The sequence below is a fragment of the Neocloeon triangulifer genome, unplaced genomic scaffold (genome assembly GCF_031216515.1).
Source record: "Neocloeon triangulifer isolate White Clay Creek 2 clone unplaced genomic scaffold, ASM3121651v1 ptg000005l, whole genome shotgun sequence".
NCBI classification, from domain to species: domain Eukaryota; kingdom Metazoa; phylum Arthropoda; class Insecta; order Ephemeroptera; family Baetidae; genus Neocloeon; species Neocloeon triangulifer.
The window spans coordinates 988,268-1,005,936 of NW_026775548.1; the positions used below are offsets into that span (position 1 = coordinate 988,268).

General features: G+C 37.2%; 3 protein-coding genes across 6 annotated transcripts in view; 1 reads left to right on the top strand and 2 right to left on the bottom strand.

Annotated features, from left to right (window-relative positions):
• Window positions 1-591: 591 nt before the first annotated feature.
• On the top strand, window positions 592-2,085 carry LOC132193790 (uridine-cytidine kinase 2-B-like). The gene is made up of 4 exons (XM_059614679.1): window positions 592-730; window positions 797-1,141; window positions 1,303-1,504; window positions 1,562-2,085. Exons 2-4 carry the CDS (start codon window positions 799-801, stop codon window positions 1,701-1,703), a joined length of 687 nt encoding a protein of 228 aa, XP_059470662.1. The 5' UTR covers window positions 592-730; window positions 797-798; the 3' UTR covers window positions 1,704-2,085.
• On the bottom strand, window positions 1,640-7,040 carry LOC132193789 (intraflagellar transport protein 88 homolog). 4 transcript variants are annotated; one of them, XM_059614676.1, is made up of 14 exons: window positions 6,967-7,040; window positions 6,691-6,870; window positions 6,448-6,635; window positions 5,979-6,174; window positions 5,597-5,924; window positions 5,429-5,550; window positions 5,230-5,375; window positions 4,961-5,144; window positions 4,493-4,679; window positions 3,811-4,064; window positions 3,046-3,280; window positions 2,864-2,992; window positions 2,083-2,205; window positions 1,640-2,022 (listed from the first exon to the last, which is right to left on the bottom strand). In XM_059614676.1, the coding sequence occupies exons 2-14, from the start codon at window positions 6,853-6,855 to the stop codon at window positions 1,937-1,939; spliced, it is 2,343 nt and encodes a 780-aa protein (XP_059470659.1). In that variant the 5' UTR covers window positions 6,856-6,870; window positions 6,967-7,040; the 3' UTR covers window positions 1,640-1,936. The 4 variants fall into 4 exon arrangements, with proteins under 4 accessions (XP_059470659.1, XP_059470658.1, XP_059470660.1 ...); XM_059614675.1 differs by having other exon boundaries at window positions 6,691-7,006; XM_059614677.1 differs by having other exon boundaries at window positions 1,640-2,019; window positions 6,691-7,005.
• A 568-nt stretch (window positions 7,041-7,608) lies between these two features.
• The window catches only part of LOC132193848 (forkhead box protein O), a 47,208-nt gene continuing 37,147 nt past the window's right edge, over window positions 7,609-17,669 (bottom strand). Inside the window, exons 4-5 of the mRNA XM_059614770.1 lie at window positions 15,123-15,612; window positions 7,609-9,600 (exon numbers count right to left, since the gene is read on the bottom strand). Of these exons, the coding sequence (XP_059470753.1) occupies window positions 15,127-15,612 (486 nt within the window). The 3' untranslated portion in view covers window positions 7,609-9,600; window positions 15,123-15,126. The remainder of the gene's footprint in view (window positions 9,601-15,122; window positions 15,613-17,669) is intronic.

Here is a 17,669-nt window from a genome sequence, read left to right on the forward strand (position 1 = left end):
TTGAGGAAATTTCAAATTTTCTTAAGATATTTTTTTTTAAAATTCTTAACTAAATAACTAATATTATCAAAGCTATAAATTAATTAAGCTATGGGCAAGTCAAAAATGTAAAAAATATAACAGATATAAAACTATTATTGGGTACTTTTTATTTAAATTTTAGCTCAATTTGTTTTCAATGAAATTCCTTAACTGAACTTAAATTTCCACATGATTATCTCGACAAGCCGAATCCAAATTGTTCCCGCAAACCGCAAATTCTGAAAAGTTTTACACATCAAAACAGAGTTGAATAATATCCAAGTCTGTGGTTTTGCAGACCAAGTGGTTCCCTCTCTTAGCCGCCATCGAAATTTGAACGTCCTACTTTCACCCCTCCCTTCACTGACGTCACGAATCTGATTGGCTTTTTCTTCTGTGCTTATCATTGCTTTTGCCAACATAACAATATTAGAGAGATTTATGAAAATGTTTTACTAACGAATTTTAAAGCGTTTAATAAGATTCAAGAGTAATGTTAATTAATGAAATATCAAATTTTACTTCAATTTATTCAAAATTTGCATAAATCTACGTGATTTACTACGAATCATTTTTTATTTGGTTGGCAATTCCTAATCTGAGTATGACGTTTTGTTGATTTCCAGATAAATCAAATCAAAACACGACAAATGTGCGCCACAATTTTTCATTGTTGAAAACAAGCTCTTCCGTCTTAGAAGATTCGAAGGTGAGCAGATTTTAAATTATAGTTTTAATTGGAGAAGAAATAATTTGATTTTTTGATTACAAAAAGAAATGAGCTTGCCTGGGGACAACGGCTTCGGCGATTATCGTCGTCGGCCGAACCAGCCCTTCCTGATCGGCGTGTCCGGAGGGACGGCGTCCGGGAAGACGACGGTGTGTCGACGCATCATGGAACGGCTGGCCGAGGAGGCGGCGCAGAAACACGTCACGTGCATCTGCCAGGACAGTTTTTACAGGGAGCTGAGCGAGGCCGACCTGGCCAAGGCCAACAAGGGCAACTTCAACTTTGACCACCCGGACGCCTTCGACAGCGAACTCATGCTCAAGACGCTGACCAGCCTGCTGCAGGGAAAGAGTTGCCAGATCCCCCAGTACGACTACACCAAGCACTCTGGCATGTCAAAATAATTAAATCAAAACGTTTAAATAGAGTTTTATAATCTGAATATTTCTAATTAATTGGACTAAAACTCTCCGAGCAACAGTTAGATTTAGAGAGATTTCTGTTTAATGTGATAATATCTGAATTATATAATAAATTTTGTTTCAATTTAGGCGGTGAAATGGTGACTATTCACCCTTCTGACGTGATCCTAGTCGAAGGAATTCTCATCTTCTATTTCCCCGAACTAAGAAACTTATTTCAACTGAAGCTCTTCGTGGACACGGACGCAGACACAAGGTTGGCTCGGAGAATCATGAGGGACATTAAAGAAAGAAAGAGAGACCTGGACACTGTCATCAATCAGTACACCAGGTCAATTTTGCAAAAGTTTGTTCTTTTTTTCATCTGATTAAATGTAAAATTTTATAGATTTGTGAAGCCGGCCTTTGAGGAATTTTGCCTGCCCACCATGAAGTACGCTGATGTGATTATTCCGAGGGGCGGCGAAAACACGGTGGCAATTAATTTAATTGTCCAACACATCAGGAATATTTTGCACGAAGACATTTGAGTTGAAAATTTGAATTCAAAACTTATATCAGTTTTAGTGATGATTTTTGTTTTTTAATTTTTAAAATCTGCTTGAATCATCCAAATATTAACAAATTCATACGCAATTGAAAAATTAAGCAAGACTGAATGCAGGACCAAAAAGCAATTTATGATAAAGTAATATTATGTAATTATGAATGTGTGTATTTTGCGAGTCAGAAATTTGAAGCATTTCATCAACGTTCCTTCTTCTTATTCTGGTAGCAAATCGTTTTCAATGTCCTCGTCTAAAATGTCGTCTGCTATATTTCTACCCGAAGTATGTGGCCTCGTCGCTGCTGAAAGTAATTTCAAATAAATATAAATGTTGACTGTTTGAACGAAGACGATTCATTTACAAGAGTGGTCCTGAATTGGGTAATGAGTGCTCGTCGAAGGCATGGCTTTGTTGGTTTGGTCGTTGAACCCAGCCAAGCTGGCAGCAGAGCCTCCTCGGGACGATCCCACACTTTTCCTGGATCCTATTTACAGATAAATTTTATTATAAGAGATGTAAAATTTGTCCTTAATTTAGAGATGATGCAAACTTTTAAAATTGATTTTTTTTTTAATTTTACTTGAATTTGCTTAAAAAAATACTTAAAATTTATTTTAATTTCTAAATTTATCCTTTTTGTGATAAAATGGGTATTCATAGGATTAGGAAACTATTTTAACATATAAAAAATTTATTTTACTTTGCTTCAAAATGAATTCTTTGCTTATTGTGTAATTCTAATTCAAAATAAGTGAAATTTAATTGAATTGGACATTTTTGCAGTGAATTGTAAATTATTTACATACTTTTTATAATTTGAATCATTGACTATTGAGAGTTTTTCTTGAACTCTCGTAATTTTTTTTCCATATCTTTTGTTTTATTTATTAAACAAATTTACAAACTTCAGTAGAAATTTTAAGTTTAAAATCATGTAATTGAATTCAAAGTTGCTTATCAAAAAATCTTTAAAACAAAATCACTTCCATCGTTACTTTAAGAAAGAAAATCTAATTATTAATTTTATATAAAATTAAACAAAAAATGACTTGTTAAATATATTTTCTTTGGATTTTTGCTAAAAAAGCCTTTGTTTCCTTTTTTCAAGGCGAAGCAATTAGGAATGCTAATTATGGGCCCACCTGGTCTGCTGCTATCAATCCTCTCTTTGACCATGCGCGCCTTTTCGGCCTTTTTCAGCATTTTCGCGTACTCGGCCAGTTCGGTCTTCATGCCGAGATCGGTGCAAATGCGAATCAAGAAGCGCAAACCTGCCAAAAAAAAAAAATTATTGCAATTTTCCAAAAATGTGAATATGACTCACACTCGAGGTTATCGGGGAACTTGTGGAGCACAGCTTGATAGTGGCGCAGGGCCTCCTGGTGGTTGCCGCCGCGCCGCAGACACGAGGCAATTAGCAGCGGCCACCGCGGCTCCGTCGGTTGCGCCAGGACGGCCCTTTCGTAATGCTGAATCGCCTTCTCGGGCACCTGCATCTCGGCGTAGTACGCGCCCAGCCATTCGATCGCACTCAGGCTGCTCGGGTAGAACCGCGACGACTGAAATTCAATTAAAAAAATTTATAAAAAAAAATTAATAAAATTCTTGGTGAAATTACAATTTTGCAAATTTTGACGATTTAAAATTTTGTAAGCAATAAAACTTAAAAAATTTCTCCAATATAAATTCTGACGGATATCTTTGCAAAAATTGTTTCATGCTGATTCAAGGAGAGAGGAAAACGACATTATTTGAGGCTTTTGTTGTTTTTCCTAACTGGATTTTAGAAATTTTCTTTTGAAATTTTTTGCCTTATTTACTTGAAATGCTACGTTTTATCATCAATATTAGGGGAAAAAATTAATCTATAATTTAATTTTACTTGAACAATCAAGAGATTAGGTTTAATAAGAAACTTTACTTGAAACATTTTTATGTAAATTTGAAACTTTTAATGGTCCTTTTTTAAAATAACTCTTTTATTTAATCAATTTTCATTTAGGAAGAAATTTTACGTTTTTAAAAGTTAACCAGGAATATAAATTTTGATTTTCAAGCAAATTTTAAATGATTTACATTCTGCACTCACGTCAAAGTAGAACTGGAAGGCCTGCTGCCTGTCGCTGACGTGCAGGTCGCCGACCTTTTGCAGAATCCCAGGGTCGGTGGGGACGTAGCCCAAGAGCTGCTGGTACCACTCGTTGGCCTGCTCGAAGTCGCCCAACAACTCCTGCAAATTGGCGATGTGGTACAAAACCTGCGGCTCCGTTCCAACGATGCTGTGCAACTTGAGGAAACTCTCCAGCGCGTCCTCCAGGTTGCCCTGACGTTTGTGGGTCAAACCTGAAAAAATAAATATCCAAATTTCAGGACGAAATAAATAAAAATTAGAGATAATTAAAAATAAAAAAGGCAATATATATTATATAAATATTTGGTGATTTTAGGTGATTCTAAGAATCCAAATTTTAATTTGAACATACATGTTAATTATTCTTTAATTTATTTAAAACCACCCATTTTCTGTGAATTGTTTTTCAAATTACGAAATGTTTTTTATATTTTTTATAATTTCTCAATGAAACGACTTTGACCGTAAAACGAAAAGCAATATAAAAAATTGGGCTAAACTTGCGCATGTCATTTGTTAAGATCCTGACAGGCGAAAAGGCAGCCAAGGTGAAAAATGCAAGCGTGACAAAAGAAGTGCATTTGGGTGCACAAAAGTGAAGGGCGTGGATGCGGCCGAGCAAAAGTGCGTGACCTCTCACCAAGGTTGAAGAGCGCACAGAAACACGACGGGTCATTTTCGAGGGCGCACATGAAGTAGGAGCGCGCCTTGTCGAATTCGCCGTGGGCAAACGCACACGAGCCAAGGTTGACGAATGCGTCCGCGTTGTAAGAGTCCGTTTGCCGCGCCTTCTCGGCCCATTCTTCGGCACCCGAAATATCGCCTTGCTGAAAATTTTTTATTATCATTTAATCATGTAAATAATTAAATTAAAATAATTGCTCAATCAATTTGATTATAATTAGCTTTTAAATTTTTTAATTAATGATTTCCCTAAATTTTTACCTAATTAATAAGGGTTATTTTTAAGAAAAGATTTCCCCACAATCAATCACCCGATTGCCCATTTCAAAAGTGAAATAGGAAATTATGCAACCAGCTCGGCATCGACGTGAGCCCCGTTGCATAAATCTCGAATATCAAGGGGCTGTTGGGAAACAAAACTTGCCAAATAGGAGAGGAAAGATAGGTTGGTGGCCGCCGCACTCGCGGTCTTGGGCGATTCCGTCAACGCGTGGAAACTGGCCATCGCCGACGGAATGTCCCTTTGCCTGAGGAACACGTTCGCCTGGTTCACCTCCAGCTCGCCGGCCAAATTGCTGTAGTTGGACCCTTTCAGAGTCTCGATGCACCTGAATTTTATTCATTCAACTAGAGCGTCATAGATTTCAACACTTCCTGCGTGATTCTCGGAATTAAAAACAAATAAATTCGTACCAGCTGAATCCGTCGTCCAAAACGCGTGCGACCAGTTTGACTGCGGAAAGGATGCTCTTTTCCGCCTGCTGCTGCATTTCCCTTTCAACTTTCCGCAGCTCGTCGTTTCGAATCCCCTCCAAATACAGATTCGACCCGATTTCATCCTGCTCAATTTGAATAAGTTTTCAAAATATAAATTTAAAACAAAAATAATTACGTTAGAGGTCGCGTATTTCTCTTCGTCGTCGATGTCCAAATTCACTTCCAGCAAGAGGCGGAAACTGCGGCGCAGTTTTTCCACGTCTTTCACAACCATGTAGCAAATCGCCATGTGCAAGCCTAAATGAATTGAATGAGCTCTTGCTTAATAAATTTTCATATAAACCTGTTTTGAAATTAGGTTTTTCTTGCATGATGAACTCGAAACTCATGCACGCGTCCTGATACTGGCCCATTTTGACGAAGAGCAAACCGATGTTGTGCATGATTTTGAGCCGCAGGTCTTTGTGGGCGCTCGGAACCTGGTCCAGGGCCATTCGATACAACTTGACGGCGCGTTGGAATTGGCCGAGCCGCGCGTGAATGTTGCCCATGTTGATTTTCAGGCGGCTCGCGTTGCTGAAAACGCGATTCTTGGTGATCGCCTGGTACACGTTTAGGGCCTCCTGCAGCAGCCCGCACGACTCGTACTGCTGCGCCAGGTTGAACAGAACCTGAGACAAATTATTAGGAAAAAATTGAAATTTTAGTTTGATTTTTATGCGCACAGAGAAAGTCAGGTCGACGTTTCTGTTTTCGGTGAACCCGGTCTGCTCTTGCATTCGGGCCAGCGTGCGTTCTTTCGAAGACGCTTCCTTGGCCTTTTCCAACGCGAGTCTTTTGTCGGTTTTCTGCACTTTGTACGAACTCTCGACCAAACTCATTATTTTCAACTCCATCTTTTTTATTTTTTCTTCGGCGGATCTATGGAAATTAATAATTAGAGACTGATAATGAAAGTAAAAAAAGTACTTATGTATTATTTTGAGATTATATTGAGGAGAAAAATTTATATTCATATTAAAGTGATAGTCTTCTTTGAAAATCAATTTCAGATCAAATAATAGGTTCTTCTTAAGCATTAATTTACCTCCGCAATTGTTGAAAATACTCTATTAATTAATTTTGTTAAAAATTACTAAATTAATAATTTCCCTCTTTTTTTAATTTGTAATTTTAGTAAAATGTTCAACTGACGTTTCTTCCTTTGCCGTTGTTGGTGATGGACCCGCCGTGGCCTGGCTGAAAGAGTCGAGTTTGCTTTTGCCCGAGGTGTAGCCGGCCCCTCGAACCGCCGTCATGGGCCTCGCCGTCCCCGAAGAGGCCGTGGTCAACCTTCGGGTCGCCAGAGCCGACTTCAAGTGCATCGTGCTGCCTTCGCGATACTATTTTTTTAATTGTTTTAATTCAAAATAATTTTAGTTTTGAATTTATATTTACACCAGTTCCAAGCCGCATGGGCATGGCCATTGCTTGCTTCGGGATTTGCCCGTTTCCCGTCAGCATTTTGTGCAGAATGTCTTCCTGATACTGCGGGTCGTACGGAGAAGACGCCCCATAACCGCTGTACAGGTCGTCGTCGTCCATTCTCATCGAGCTCAGCATATTAATTAAATTTACCTAAGAAACTTTGATCTCTGAGCAAATGTTTAATTTTACGAGAGATGAAAACAATCAATTTTTCATATTAGTTCCAAGAAAAACACCATGAATTACCTTAATTTTTTTACGAACTGAAGAAAAGTTTTAAAGAAAAACCAAACTTATGGACCTAGTTCATTGAAAGCTTGGTTTGTGCAAACTGCCGCCCCCGATTCAAACACTGGTATGCGTCGAGGGTGCTTTTTGAAGGGGTCGTTTGTTTGGTTACGCGTGGGTGAGCGGCAGCTGGCGCCCTCGCCGGAAGCACCAGAACATGCAATTTTTCCCATTGTTTGTTAAATCTGATTTTCCTGACAGTAAAAAAGGATGAGAAATTAAAAAAGATTTATATTAATGAAATCTCTTTTGGAGCCTTAATTAGCATATTTTTTAAATTAAATATTTAAACTTTTAATTAAAAAGATATTTTTATTTTAATCTTAAATACAATTTTTTTCAAAAATATATTGTCTTTGAAAGTCAATATCAGTTTTGATGATTTATTTTAAATTTTCCGGAAAATCTTGGATTATCACCTGCACCCACTTCATCTTATCCCCTTGTTTGCTTAAGCTTGTGAAGCGTCAGCGCCTCCCAAATCGAATTTTTAATTAAATGTTTGAGCGGGCGAACTTTGTAAGAAGCGCCGCCTCCAGATTTATTTTTTATAACAAATTTCCAGGTTTTTTTGCAAGAAATGAAACGCAACTCTCTTTTTGCATCATATAATATATTCCATTGGTTTTTATTTCTTAGTAACTGCTGATTTTCAGAGTGGTTTCCAACATCTGCCGACCCACATTTTGCACTACATTTCATTTTCTCGTAAACACACTCATACGATTCCCCGGAAATTTACAGCAAACGTACAGCGACTGTTGTTCAAACAGATCATTTTTCACGTTTTGTAATAATTATACGGTGCGACACACTCTTTGGCAAATCAAGAGGACACATTTTTTATGTTTATAAAATTCAACAAAATTCTACACAGACGACACAAATTCTTTCAATCCACTTTTTGAACATTAGCAACGCACAATTATATTCCCCTTTTTATATCAATTGCGCATTCAATAGGGTCGTTTCGCAGATGTCAAAAATGTGCAGAATAATAATATGTTATATTTCTCACGTTTGGTCAACAATCGATCTTAAAATCAGCACTTTCTCAACTCTCAAATGGAAAAATGGCACGCACTCTCTATTCTTCTTCTTAAAACCGACAGGAACAAATTCGCTTCTTTGCATAATCGACATTGATTAAAATCAAAATATATATTAATTAAAATTAACGAAAAAAAAATCATCACCTCCTCTCACGTGGCTCGCTCCATTTATGGCACATTCATGATTAGACGCGACTGTTTTGTGTGGATGTTTTGTATTATTTATAGATAGATAGGTAAACGTTCACAGGTAAAACTTATGTAGGGGAAAATTTGTACCGGGGCGACTCCCCTCTGTAAGTTTAGGTTCTTTGTTTCTTGTTGAATTGCAAACTAAAAATTATTATTGGCAGACAAAAAAAAACAAGCTGATTTTTCTTTCGCATTGGTCAATCACTCAGGGTCTCCTAATCTTCAACTTTATACATTAGAATATGCACAGTTAATTTAATAAGACTATAATTTTTTTACTTCAAATTTTTACATAAGCCAATGTGACTTTGCACCTGCGAATTAGTCACAAACTGACTAATTCTTAAGGACAAACAAATGTTCATAAGTTTTTATACTCGATCCATTAATTCACTTCAGAATTTTCCCAATTAAAAAGAATTCCAAATTTGCAATTAAAACATTTAGAAATTATTCATAGGACCCAATCACATTTTTGCTTCTCAATTTGATAAATATATAGAAATTATTTATACAATAAAATAAGAAATTGATCTTAAAATTTCCCACAGTTGCGATGATTTTAGCAGAGTTTCAACGATGACCATTCAAATTCCTTGCATTTATATTTTACAGATAAATGTACAATTAATTTATATATGCACATGTATAGTGTGTGTGTGTTTGTTGTGAATATGAGGTAGCATTACAATATAATTAAATATCCATATAAAATGATCTGTCCACATTTTACACATGTTAATTTCTAATTAGTAATAATTACACTTGATGAGCTCAACAGCAACACTAAAATACACGAGTGAGCCTGCGACCAGAAAACTCGCCCGTTTTAATTCTCAATCAATCCCAGGCTCTCTAATTTAATCGCAGAGGCACCAACAATGACCATTTCAACAAAGATAAAAGGCGACACTAACCAACTATGTGCGATAGCTTTCGAAAAAGAATTAACACTGCGGCGATGCCGTTGATTTACAATCTGAACAAACCAACGCATCACGACAGTTTTCTTCTCTTAATCCTTAACCAGCTTAATTTTCTCTCTAAATTTAATCAATCTCCGGAACTGTTCCCGGAATTGGCGAACACATAATTTTTTTTACATGACACACACACGAAATTGCTGCGATTAATCGGCGTATAAGGAAACAAAATGGATTAGGTAGTAAAAGTCACTTCAACATCTACTTCTTTAAACTTAAATAAGGTTGTCAATCAACTCCCTCGGCCTACAAACGTACACAACATTTACCAACACGTGTGTTTGCGTGATCGCCGCGCATGTCTTTTTCGCTTCCGTCGGAACCAAAAATCAAACGGCGCCTTTTGCATCTCGTTGCACCTCGACCTGCAACAATAACAGAAAGAATTTGTGAATAAATTTTGTGAAAAATGAAGTCTCTTTTTATCATAAAAACGCGACTTTTAATTTAATAATTCCCAGAAAGAAGTTTATATTTAAATTCTATTGATATAAAATCAAATTTAATGAAAATTTAATACTTATTTTGCCTTAAATTTAAAGCAATTTCAAATCAAGTATTTGGCGTAAAAATAGAATAATTTTCTTAAGAGTCTATAATATTTTTAAACTACAATTGACTTTATATAGCTATAATTATTTCAAATAAAATAAATACTAAAATTCTGTAAATATGCCACCAAAATCATTGAAATAGCTTAAAAATTAAAAGAAATGGCAATAATTTAAACATTTATTTTTTATAAATTCCAATTAAGGATGCCCTAAGTCTCCCATTGAATCAAAAAGATCCATTGTCACAATAAATTGATGATAATTTGACAAAATAAGCCTTTCCCACTTGATATATTCAAGAAATTTTTGCCACCTTCATTTGCGACCTTTGCCAAAAGACAAAAAATAATGCATGATACAGCTTTTTTGACTTGTGCGTTTGCATTAAATTTGAATCAGTCGTGGGCGATTTGCATACTTGGGAAAGTCGGAAGTCGTGCGGACGAATGGAGAGAAATATGTGTACATTTCGCTTGGAAGAGAGGAAGCCGGCTTAAAAATTAGTCTAGACTCGGGAGAAATAAAAGAAAATAAAATACACGCAGCCGAGAGAGACGAGTGAGTTTTGCTTCTTCTTTTTTTTTACGTCTTTCTTTATTCGGGCATCACACAAATCGATGCGTAGTTAAAGTGGAAAAGTGAGTCAGTGAGTAAAAGAGAGGGAAAGTCTCATCGCTCACATTTTCTTTCCCTTTATTCGACACGGCACCGCAAATTAGCATAGATTTCACGAGCTCGCTTTATACACTTTACCCCTCTCGTGGCATAAAAATCCGCCCTGATAATCTGCCTGGACCGAGTCAGCGAGTGACTTTCTTTTCGAATTATTTTATTGTATATGCCGGCCAAAGTGAGCTACTTCGCAATGGACTCGGCAGGTCCGGACTGGAAGCCTCAGTCAATTAGGCTGAAATAATTTCCTGAAATCTGGAACAAAGTGAGTAAAAAAGTAAAATTGCTTAAAAATTATAAGAAAAGAATTAGGCAAAATCAATTAATTTTTGCAACTTTATCTCATATTTTATAGATTGATAAACATTGTAAGAATTTTAAAAGATATTGACATTATTTTTAGGAGAATTCTTAGTTTTACTGGAAATAGATGATTCTATGCTAAATTTTATTGTTGAATTAAGTAAAACCAGAGCTAATTGGAAAAACTGTAGTTCTAAATTTTTAATCAAAATAATTAAAAAAAATAATAATTTTGACTTATGTTGAATTATAGAAAAATTTGAAAAAAAAAAGTTGATTTTATTCTAAATATTTGCATTTTGATTTTTGGTACGTCTCAGTCCGTGGCTGGGGAAGCTGCCTGGCGTCCGCGTGTGTGCTTTTCGGCAAAAATTGGCAGCGTGCCCGAAACGAGGGTGGGTGTGGGCGCCGCTTGCAAAGGTTGGCGCCGGCGCCTCCTGTGTACAGGCGCCGTAAACCATTCACGCACGGGCCCGACTAGCAAAGTATATCGCTGCAGACAAGAGCGCGCTCAGCCCCCTAATATAATTCAAAATTCGCCCCCTTCTTCCTCTCACAATCGCTGCTCTCTCGATAGACCTGCGAGAGATTTTTGCCCAGTCATCCCGCAAACAGCCCTCGCCGCTTTTCTTACATATTTTTATGTACTCGCGACTATGTAAACACTGGCTATGTACTATCGAAAGGGAAGAAGCAAAAGCAAAAGGAGTTGTAGATACTTTTCTTGCAACGGCCACTTTTGCTAATAGAAAATTAAGCTGCTGCTCCCCCCATAAAGTCAGATCTGATTCTTGATTCATGTCTGCGTTCATTTTCAAGAGGAATCTTTGGATTTAATGTTAATTGTTAATAAACAACAAATTGAAATTTATTCTCAACAAATCAAGAACAAATTAACAAATCTTTTAATAACAATGGAAAATTTAAATCTGATGCAATTAGCGTGTATTGATATTATTTCAAAATTAGATAATTTTCAGTTAACTAAAAATTGCATCCAAATAATTTCAACAACAAAATGAAAAATAATCACTCATAATAATAATACAAATATAATGGTGCCATTTTTAAGAATGATCCTTCTTAAATCTTCTGAATAAAAAATAATTAAAATTTCAGTAATTGTAATTCAATTTCTATGATGCCAATCAACTCAAAAAGATATAATTGTAAGGAATAGCTTGAAATCATTAGGGGAAAATTTGATGAAAACATTTTATATTAATTAGAGAAAGAATTGTTATATAAAATTTGCGTAGAGTAATCAAAATGAAAAAATTTTTTTTACATTTATTTTTGGTATTATTAATTTGCATGGCTATAAATACAATTGAAATGGTTAATTGACTTTTATCTGCTTTCTCCAAAATTAGGTTGAAAGGGGGTGCGCTTTTTTGTTCTTTGTGCAATTCGTGCCACGCTCGGACTGTTCATTTCATTATCAGAATTGGTGCGAGACCATAAATCGGCACGCTGGGCGCACAAGTGATGTAGATAGTAAAAAGCAGCCTCTCTCTCGCTGCAAAATTTTTCTCGCAACTTTGCCCATACTTTATTATACGAGGAGCAATCGGCGGCGGCGGCGGCAGCTCTTTTCTCTCTTTCTCTCTCTCGATATACGCACCAATAAAAAGCATAAACGACGAGTCGCATCATAAATCCGGCGGCGGCAAACGAATGCACCTCCACGTATAATTGCAGATAAGAAAACAAGGAAAAAAGTCGTGGCTAATTCCGAATGAATAAAGAAAGTCCGAAATATATCGCCGGCGCTATCTCTATCGCGACGCCAGTGGACCCGACGCTGCACCCCGAGAGTTCCCACGCAGCCTCCCTTAAAACGCCACATTCTTCTCCGTAAATCTTGGAGGCGGCGGCGGCCCCGAGTTCTTCCCAAGTTTGCCCATAATGGAATTACTGTATGGATGCTCCACAGCCAGACGGGCTGGCTGCAGCGGAAAAACGGGGCTGAAACCACCCTCGCCGTTTACCCTCTGGCCTCCAAAAGTATCGGAAAAAAGAGAAGCGATTCTTGCTTATGCAGGTGCAATTCAAATGCAGAACGGAAATTGATGCAAACAAAATCTAGCAGGAAAGTAGGAGAATAGGGAAAATGAATTTTTTTAGGAAACGTCCGATATGAAGCACAATATGTTTTCCTTTCATATTATATTAAATGCTTTTAGCAGCTTTTATTGGTAAATTTTGCTCTTTTAATTTCAAAATAGTTTATTTAAAGTACTATAATAATAAAATTTAGTGATTAAAATAATAAAAATCTCAATAAGTTCCTTAGAAAATTATTAATTTTGAAATTTGTTGCAAATAACATCAAATTATTAATCAATTTATTTACTTAATTTTTTTCCTGATTGCCAGTCTGATCAAATTCACATTGGACGGCAAGTCGAGGGTAAAATTATGTTTCAGCCCTTAGCACGCATTATCATGTTGTACGTCTTTACACTCGGAAGACACGACGGCATCTCTCTTGCCTTCTTAAAATTCATATTTCGCGCCCCCTCGACCGAGTATTTAGTCTTGTGTCAATGCAAATTGATGTGCGGTGTAATCTGGTTGACAGGCGCGCTGCCGAAATGTATGCAGAGCGCGTCGGCTGCTGACATAATCGAATTATCCAAAATTTCAAAGACGCGTCACACATTAATTTTTAAATCAGAGTTTTAATTTCCTGAAAATTGTCTGAAAAAAAATGGTAAACACGATGACGACGAAAAAATAATTCTGCCGCGAGCGTATTATCAAAATCTATCATGTTATTTTCTCTGCGGCTTCTTCGTCTTCTCTTCACACTTGACGGGGTGAAATAATAATTTTCTATTTGAATGGGTGTTTACAACTTTTTCCCGATTGCTCTGTTCGGCTAAAAGGGGTGCCGGTTAAGATTAATTGTCGGACAGAGAAAGAGCATCTCATCATCATTATCCACTTGTCAGCCTCCGACGACGCCGCCGCCGCCGCCACCGCATTCTAGCCAGAATATTTTATTATTTTTATTAATATATAAAACCAAGCCGCTTTACCCAAGTGACAGCCGCGCTGATGCTCAACACTAATTTATGCGCACAAAAAATCAAGAGTGTGACATTCTCGGCAGAGCCTTTTTATTCGGTACCGCGCACGCAATTTTCATACCAGATTTAATTTCAAATTGTCTTGTCAAGTGCATTTTTTTTTCAAAATGTAATTCGATGAAAAACTGAAAATAATTTTCTTTTTTTCATATTTTACATTTAAAAATTTCTTTTTCTTATTTATAAGAAAATTATATCCTTGCAAGTTTTTTCCTCAACCAAAGTTAATTCTATCCAATCTTTATTATTTCAACACAAAACTAACAAGAATGATGTTCACCTTAACCAAAATTTTGGTTTGTTGCGCGATGACATTTACGTGCAGCCCAATTAATTACTTTTCCAACACACGTCTCTCGTCGAATTAAAACAAAGCCACGATTAATTCCACCGGGATCCTTGGAACCCACCGATTCTTTCTTTTTTTTTTGTGTGTCGAGTTGGGCCGTTTCTAGCTCTGCGCTGCATAATATGCAACAACACGCAGCCTTGGCCCACTAAATTTGGCTGCACCGTTCGCTCTGCCTCGAATGCATTCTCTCTCTCCTCATCCAAGTGCATTCGAATTATATATTATTATGCAGCCGAAATTCACACGCGGCGACGCAGAACCAAGAAGGGCAACCGCTTTTAACGCACGTCAAGATCAATGCTAAAGCCAAAATTGGAATTGCTTTTTAAACAGACCCGTGGCTGTATAATTATAGATCATTATCTATTCTATCCGCGTTACTTATTATTTTTATTGATTGGATATAAATAATTTCCTTTGTAGAGAATATATTTTAATTTTTGCTAAATTCAAATAAAATATAAATTAAATTTCGTGGTGAATTTCCAGAAATTTTATTTTATAGAATGACTATTTTTGGGAAAAGATGGACTTGAAATGACTTCTTTGAAGAATTAAACTTAAAATACTTAATTTTATTTATAAATGTTTCCAAAGAAGACACAGCAAGTCATTATTTTCTTTAAAATTTTATAACGTTTTAATTTGTTTTTCAAGCTGTGATTTTCTCGCCGAGTTTTGGAATCCACGTTAATTTTATTTCAAAAACATTTACAACTTTTTCGAAGTAAAAAAAATTTTTGAATAAAATGGAGAAGTGTTCACTGCAGTCGAATAATTAAATATCTACACAATCCTTTGACCCAATGAAAATTTGAATAAATCAAAAACTACTTTATTTTAAAATAAATTTAAATTGGAACCAAATTTGTAACGAAATAAATTTTGAATGAAAAGATGCAAGCACGAACCTGCTTAGTGGACCCACGAGTGTCCGGAGGTGACGGCCGGCGTGTAGACGACGCCCTGCTGGTTGGGCGGGGGCGGCGCCTCGAGCTGCGGCTGAAGATGCTGAAGGTGCTGTAGGTGGTGCAGGTGGTGGAGCTGGTGGAGGTGCGGGTGGTGCTGGTGCTGGTGCGACGAGAAGTTGAACTCGAGGTTGCCGTCCATGTTGAGCTCGTGGCGAATCACCTCGTCCACGTTGCAGTCGAAACCGCCGTCCAGCGGCTCGATGTTCAAATTCAGGTCGTCCAGGATGGCGCTGTTGGTGTGGTTGTTGAGCGCCCCCATCAGCTGGCCCATCATCTGCGACGGCGTCGGCGTCGTCCGGCCGCCGCTCGTCTCGCGCATCTCCACGTTCTGCACCGTCGCCCGCACGAATCCTCCGGACAATTGTTGTTGCTGAACCGCCGCCTGCTCCGGCGACGCCTCGCCCGGGGACACGTACGGCGGCGTCAAAGGCTGCCAATCACAAATTTTCCAATTAAAAAATAATTTTCAAAATAAGACAAGTTGAAAAATTAGTTCAACTGAAGAAGCAAAATACTGAGTTTGATTTCGATCTGATATTGAAATAAAATCCACTAACCTGAAATATAGGGCAGAGAAGTTTGTCATTTTGATCAATTTTAAATGTTAATCCAGATTATTTATTTATTTTAACTAAGAAAATTGTTCTTTATTATCTTTCTGTGCCTTAAATAATTAAAAACTATTAAAATCCAGTAAATTTAGGCAATGTTTCTGTTCCTTGCCTTTGAAAAAACGTAAGAGAATGAACGAGATCCTTAATTTTAATTTTTTAAATTCCAGATTTAATATAAAAAGACTAATTAAAACTCATTTTAAACTGGCATTAAATCACCTTATTAGGAACAGAAAGGTGGATCCGAATAATGAGAGAATCGCTTCTCGAGAATCCCTTCTCAAGAATCGCTGCTAGATTTGATTCTCTCATATAAGACACTTTTTCAACCAATCAATTAAAATCTAAAATAGTTCTTATTACATCTCACAAAGGATAAAAATGGTAATCCAATGCGCAATTGTAAGATTTGGTTTACACCCTGTTAATTTGGGCTGTCAGTGCCGTTCAGCGGTTGCGACAGGTGCGGAAACTCCCACCCCGAGCCGGAGGTGCGAAACGTCACCTCGGATGTTGTCTCGGGACGATTTCTTCGATGCTCGTCTAGACTCTCCACCGCATCCCTTATTTGTGCAAAGTGGGAGGCAGTTCGCCGGAATAAGTGTTCGTACAAGGAAGGGCTTGTTAAAATGATACTTCATAAGAAATTACTCTTGGCTCACAGAGCACGCCTCTTTTGCGACGGCAAAAATAATAACACGCACACGCTAGCAAATTCGCCGGCTAACGATAAATAAACAACGTCCCACACAACAAATATGTACATGCCGTGCGCTCACTTTTCAATTCGGGAAGACAAAATAACCAAAATCGGTCACTAATTTTAATTTGTTGGAACCAAAAGAGGTGGGAAAATGTTTTTACCGTTTAATTGGCTTCTTTTAGTTCATTTTGTAAGCAAAAAATATGCTAAATTTAGATTTTTATCTGTTCAAGAAATACTTTCCCTCCGTTTTTGACTGATTGATGTTTATGGGGAAAAAATTAAAAATATAAATTATTGTTAATATTAACTCAGCCCAAATAAAACATTTAAAGTAACACTTTAGGTTCTAAAATCTCTATTTACTAATTGAGTAAATTTAAATCTATTTTTATATTAAAATTTGAAGTTTCAACTAAATAAAAGAAATAAAATTCTTTTAATTAAGCTACTCAAATTTGCATGGAATTTAAATATTTTTTTAGAAAATTTCTTTTGCATTTTGAATAATTTTTGCGGCTCGTCACGTCCGTATTATTTAAACAAAAACAGCTGCTTTTAACGCGGGTGATAACCGGCCACATCGCGGACAAATAAATAAAAGTTGTGGTGCTGAATTCAGGTAGCAAGTCGGCTCTAATTTGGCGAGGGCCTCTAATTTAGCGTGCGCGCTCTAATCGGCGGGGCACAACAATTTTCACCTTTCTCAGGTGCACTCTCAGGGATATGCAGGGAGGCAAGGCCAGGATTGGCCGCTGAAGTGCATTTCCTCGCCGCAAATTCGGGACAAGGTCGAAGCTGCTCTCACTTCTGCAGCAGGCGATGCACTTCAGCATCGCACGAGAGCTGCAGCCGCGTTGACCACCAAGGTGACCGGCCTCAAAAATTTCTTCATCGCGCCAATCCTTCCTTGTAGTCGCCGCGCGCGCACCTATGCCTGCTGCTCTATCTCTTTGTGCAGCTTGGCACATGAAACGCCACCTTATTGCACACTCGGTACATTACAATGAGCCGTCCGCGCTATTTATAAATCTTCTCATTTCTCTGCACTCAACAGAAGATACGAGTTTCTCGTTTCCCTCATCCTTGTTTCAATCAAAGTATTATCACAATTTTTAAGAAACAAATAATAATTTGTTGAAAAATTTCTCCCAATTTGATCAGTTTAAG